The sequence below is a fragment of the Mandrillus leucophaeus genome, unplaced genomic scaffold (genome assembly GCF_000951045.1).
Source record: "Mandrillus leucophaeus isolate KB7577 unplaced genomic scaffold, Mleu.le_1.0 Scaffold41, whole genome shotgun sequence".
Classification (NCBI taxonomy): Eukaryota; Metazoa; Chordata; class Mammalia; order Primates; family Cercopithecidae; genus Mandrillus; species Mandrillus leucophaeus.
Genome location: NW_012104365.1, coordinates 5,616,388 through 5,621,598, shown reverse-complemented (window position 1 = coordinate 5,621,598; position 5,211 = coordinate 5,616,388). Strand labels below are relative to the sequence as shown.

Below are 5,211 nucleotides of genomic sequence, written 5' to 3'. Positions count from 1 at the left end.
CGTGGGGAGGGCAGTGACCCCCCCCTGCAGGGCTGGTGGCTTGGGCTGCCTGTGTCAGGAGGGGAGGGCCGGTGCCTGGTGTGGTGAGGACAGGCCACAGCTCCGGAGCTGCTCTGGTGTTACCAGACTGGCCAAGTCCAAAGTCCCTGAGGCCACCAGCCCTGACTGTCCTGTTGGTCCCACTTTTGAAGCTGCTCCCCAGGACCCCCTGGCCGCTGTGAGCTGGGGTCCCTCCGCTCCTGGCCCATTCGTGGCTGCATCCACAGGGGCTCTCGTGGTCTCCCAGAGCCAGCTCGGGGGTCAGATGGTCGTGGGGGCTATGGTCACTGTGGGAAAAGAGGTTCTGGGCGTCCGTGGAGGGAGGGGCACAGCATGGAGTCTCCAGGACAGTGGCCGCCTTGGTGTGCTGAATGGGCCCTGCCTTGAAGACCACATCTATTCTTGGGCCGTCATGAAATAGACAGTAGTTTGCAATAGCTTGAGAAGTGCCTGCAGAAGAGGATGAGAAGGCACCTCTAGCAAAGGGGACTTGGGGGCCTCACCAGCCTGCAGCCAGGGAAGGCTTCTCGGAGGAAGGGGCAGCTGCGGTCCTGAAGGTGAGCGGTGGGGGGAAGCAGAGGCTGGACGCCTAGCAAAAGCAGCTGATCTTGGAGGAGAGAGGGAGCTCGGGGCTGGGACGGCCCTTGAGGAACAAACGGTGGGCGGGGCATGGAGGGGCACAGCTGAGCTGCTCACAGCCAGAGATCACTGCCTCCTGGGGGTGCTAATGAGCACTCAAGGCTGGGCTGGGGTGGTGGGACGCACTGCGGCCTAGAAGTGTCATCCCCTTAGGGAGGCCCCCAAGCCAGGAAGGTGGGTAAGGAAGGCCGGAGCTCGGTCATGGTGATGGGTGTGGCCAGGAGAGGCGGGGGCTGGGACCGCCCTGTGGAGCAGCTCTCGTCATGGGAGGAGGCCCCCAGGTTCAGGGGCTGGCACTTCTTGCTCCAGGTTCAGCTGTCGTGGGAGGTCCGGCCTGGGGCTTGGCATGTCTTGAGCCAGGAAAAACACTGGTGGCTGCTGCCTTTAAAACATAAATAGGTTTGTGTCTTTAATTCTGTATGTGCATTTACACTCCTCTTTATTAGTGGATAAATATTAGAAAATCATCTCTCGGACAGAGTGGCTGAGGGTGGGCCCCTCCAGGGGCCCCGGCTTGGTCTGCAGGGTGAGGCTGTCCTTCCAGGGCTCGTACACCAGCGTGGAGGTCTCGGCCCTCTTGATGGTGAACTTGTAGGAACGGTTGGGCAGCAGGTTTCGGACGTCGAAGGTGCAGGCAGCCACGGGGATGACGCCACACTGGGCGCACTCCTGCTGCGTCCTCGGGTCCAGCAGCCTGAAGCGCAGCTCATACTGCTCCGAGGCGGCCGGCTGGATGGTGACGAACCAACGCAGCCGGGCCCAGTCCTGGTGGGCCGCCGACTCCTTTCTGTCAAACATGACGGGCATCTTGGTGCTCAGCATGAGCCAGATGTGCGGGATCTTGGCGGCACTGACATCAGACACCAGGCGGTGTTTGACGTGCAGCCGTCCGGGCACCATCATGGTCAGGAAGCTGTCCATGACGGCCGACACGTCCGCCAGCCGCCGCTCCACCAGCGCCCAGTCGGCCAGGAAGGGCCGTGGGTCCGGCGACTGGAGCAGGGCGTCCAGCTCAGCACGGCCGTGGTCCAGCTGCTCCAGCAGGTCCCCGAGCAGCAGGAGCTGGATCTTGGTCTGAGCTGTGCCCACCTTCTTCATGCGCTGGAACTTCCAGGGGTCGATGAGCTGGAACACGGCGCTGGGCAGCACCAACGGGTTCTGGTCGCCCAGGGCTAGGTGCTTGGGCAGGACCTCGATGTAGTAGGAGCACTTACGCAGCAGCTGCATGCGGGCGTGGTGGCGCTTGAGCAGGTGCGGGCTCAGGTCCGAAGTCAGGAACTCACGCAGGGCATTGCGGCGCTCGGTGTAGGTCCTCCACGCCTCTGGCTCCAGCAGCTGCTGGTCATCTGCCTCCTCCTGGTCCAGGAAGGACTGGGGATTGCCCAGCTTCATCTTGTCTAAGCCCAGGCCTGCCATGTGGGAGCTCATTATCTGGGAGCTGGGGGGAGGGCTGGGTGTCAACTGCCAGGCAGGCTGGCCTCCCCTGGGCCGTGGCACGCTCGGGGGATGGATTCAGCCCACTGCCCCCATGCTGGGCCTCTGTCCTTCCTCGGGGGCACAACTCGCTGGGAAGAGGCTGCCTGGAGGGCTGGATGGGCAGGCTACAGATCTGGACACAGTTTATGCTGAGGAGCATAAACCTCTACTGACAACTGGTGGCCTGCGGGACAGGACAGGGAAGAGCTAGGACTGCGGACTTCTGGCCAGAACAGCCAGGGCAGAAACCCCAGCCCTGACCTGTGGCCTGGCAAGGGCCCCAGTTCCTAGCCCTGGTACTGAAAGGGGGTGCTGGCATCCTCAGGGCCGTGGAGAGGGGACAGCGTGGTCCTAAGCAGCCCAGAACCCCCCTTAGGGACACTGGTGGGCCATCTTCCCGCTCCGGTTCTCCGTGGGGACTCTCTACGCCTCACCGCAGTCGTAGAGCAGAGACGGGCCTCACCAAAGGCTATGCCAGCTGGCCAGTCAGCGTGGGAGGAGGGCGGCCAGGCCTGGACCCGGAGGAGCAGCCCTCCTCCTACGCTGTGGGCCCTCCCTGTGGACCCGGGACCCTGTCCCTGGTGAGCTCACGGACCCCACAAGCAACACTCCGTTTCCCAGACGGAGCCTGAGGCTAAGACGCTTGGTTCTTGCCCTCATCCAGGGTTTCAGCCCAGTGCTGAGCCGAGTCTGACCCTCTGTCTGTGGGTGCACCGGCTGAGTGCAGCTGTGGCCCCAGCCTCTGCCGCAGCTCCCTTGAGAGCAAGCCGCACCCTGGCTGCTGCCCCGGCTCCCAGCAACCCTGGAGATCTCAGGTTGTCACAGCCACCAGGGCCTGGGATGAACCGCAAATGAGAGCTAAGCAGTTGTGTGAGTTCCCTAAGGCCACACAGGTAGGTGCAGCCATGTTTGCCTCACGCCCAAACGGACGACCCTTGACCTTCCTGGGGCAGCGGGGTGAGAACAGGACCCTCGGACAGCAGGGAGTGTGTCTAGGGCGAGGTGCCAGCTGAGAGCAGGACCCCGGGACCCCAGGCCTAAGCCCTGCTCTGGCTGGAGGCTGGGGCGGGTTTCACCACTGGAGGGAAATCGTGCCTCTGTGCGCCAGTGAGGGATGTCTTCCAGTCTCCAGCAGCTGCCCAGGTGGAAAACCCAGAGGGGCTGGTCGTGAACCTTGGAAAGCGGTTCCGAACCCCTGGCTGCTTCCTTCACACCCCTGGTCCCAGGCCCGCTTCCCTGAGACCACCAGGTGCCCGCACCCTACCTCCTCCACCACACTCCCCTAGGCTTCCCTGGCCCGGGCCCACCTCCCCGGCCGCTCTGCCTGCCCCTTACCTTCCTGAGACCCCCAGCCCTCCTTTCCCAGCCCCCGCCGCCGCCCCAGACCCGCGCCCACTTGCCCTGCCTCCGAAGCGGAGCCGCGCGCGGACTTCCCAGAGCCCAGCCTCCCTCCGCGCTCCGCGGGTTGCCCTGGGGACCAGGGGCTTTTGTGACGCGCTGCCCAGGGCCGGGGGTGGGGGGGTGGGGACCCAGGACCCTGAGCCGAGGAATCTTCCATCCGCTTCGCTTCCTGGGGAGCCCCAGACTTCTGGGGGCCCGCGTCCCCGGCTTGGGGGCCACCTCGGGTGGCTGGTCCAAGAGCCGGGCTCCAAGTGGGGTTCCCGTCCCCACGCACCCCCGGCTTTCGGCGGGGCGCAAGAGCCTCAGGTGACTGGGAGGGGGCTCCTGCTCAACCCCCCACTCCTAGTGCACTCCTCGGAATCCCTCGGAGGAATCTGGGAGCGAGGCAGGGCCCCGTGACCCGGCGCACGGACCACCCAGTGCAGAGGAGGGGGTGGCTCCGCCCAGCAAGGCCCCGCCCACCACAGGCTCCTCCCACCACGGGCTCCCCCCACCTCAGACTCCTCCCACCTCAGGCTCCCCCCAATCCCGCAACCGCCCCTCCCACCACAGGCTCCTCCCAGCGCAGGCTCCTCCCACCACGGGCTCACCCCACACGGCCCCTCCCACCACAGGCTCCTCCCACCACGGGCTCCTTCCGTACGGGGCGAGGGGTCTCCCACCTGGGGCCGCCCAAGCTCAGGCCCCGACCTGACTCTGGATAAATGGGGTCTTCATAGCTCCAGGGAGCCCCACAGAGGAGCTCTGAGGCCATCTGGTCCCGTCTGTATCCGTTCCATTGGGCTCAGGGCCTCTGGGATCCTCCCCTTCCCCCACAGCACACCCCAGCTGCCTGGGGTTCTCCGGGGGTGACAATCTCAGACACCCCAAGGTGCCCCTCCTTCACCTTCAGGAAGATGCTGGAGGAAGACACTCTTTCCATCCTCCTCATCTCCATCCCCACGGAGGTCAGTGCTGGGGCCTCTTCCAGGACGGGCGTCTTTGAGCCCCTCCCAGGCTCTTCTGTAACCTGAGCTTCCCCCTCCTCCCGGCGACCCCACCTCGGAAGAGCTTTCCTTTGGCGCTTGGAGGCCGCAGGGGTTAGGCCTGGCAGGAAGTGGGTGGGTGTGGGTGGGTTTTTTTTGAGATAGCGTCTTGCTCTGTCACCATGCTGCAGTCTCCACCTGCTCACTGCAGCCTCCACCCCCCGGGCTCCGGTGATCCTCCCACCTGGGTCTTTCTGATCCTTTAGGATTACAGGTGTGAGCCCCGCGCCCAGTCCTGTTGGGTGCTGTTTCTGCCTTGCCCTCCCTGCCTGGGCTGGAACTCAATAAATGTCAGCTGTTGTTGTTGTTGTTGTTATTTAGGGCTCCAGGGGACAAAGCCAGGCTGTTTGGAGAAGGGGGTGCTGTGTGACATAGAGGCTTGGGAAGCAGTAGGAGTTAGACCCCTTACCCCCCACCCTGCAGCCCACTCACAGAGAAGCAGGGTGGGGGCAGAGCAGCCTCCCCTTCTCTTCTGGGGCCAGGCAGGTCCTGGATGTCTGCTCTCTCCTGGGTTCCACCCTATCCCCTTTCATTCAGTTTCTGATTTCTAATCTAATTTTTTTTTTGAGACGGAGTCTCGCTCTGTCACCCAGGCTGGAGTGAGTGGCACGATCTTGGCTCACTGCAAGCT

General features: G+C 64.1%; 2 protein-coding genes across 4 annotated transcripts in view; one reads left to right on the top strand and one right to left on the bottom strand.

The window, feature by feature from the left end:
- The window catches only part of HELZ2 (helicase with zinc finger 2, transcriptional coactivator), a 44,554-nt gene that overhangs the window by 15,233 nt on the left and 24,110 nt on the right, over window positions 1-5,211 (top strand). The gene's annotated exons all lie outside the window — the stretch shown is intronic.
- Window positions 1,068-4,520, bottom strand: LOC105548381 (chromosome unknown open reading frame, human C20orf195). Of its 3 annotated transcripts, none has more exons than XM_011992392.1 (2): window positions 4,442-4,520; window positions 1,068-2,116 (listed from the first exon to the last, which is right to left on the bottom strand). In XM_011992392.1, the coding sequence occupies exon 2, from the start codon at window positions 2,104-2,106 to the stop codon at window positions 1,135-1,137; it is 972 nt and encodes a 323-aa protein (XP_011847782.1). In that variant the 5' UTR covers window positions 2,107-2,116; window positions 4,442-4,520; the 3' UTR covers window positions 1,068-1,134. The 3 variants fall into 3 exon arrangements, with proteins under 3 accessions (XP_011847782.1, XP_011847780.1, XP_011847781.1); XM_011992390.1 differs by lacking the exon at window positions 4,442-4,520 and adding an exon at window positions 3,555-3,612; XM_011992391.1 differs by lacking the exon at window positions 4,442-4,520 and adding an exon at window positions 3,490-3,598.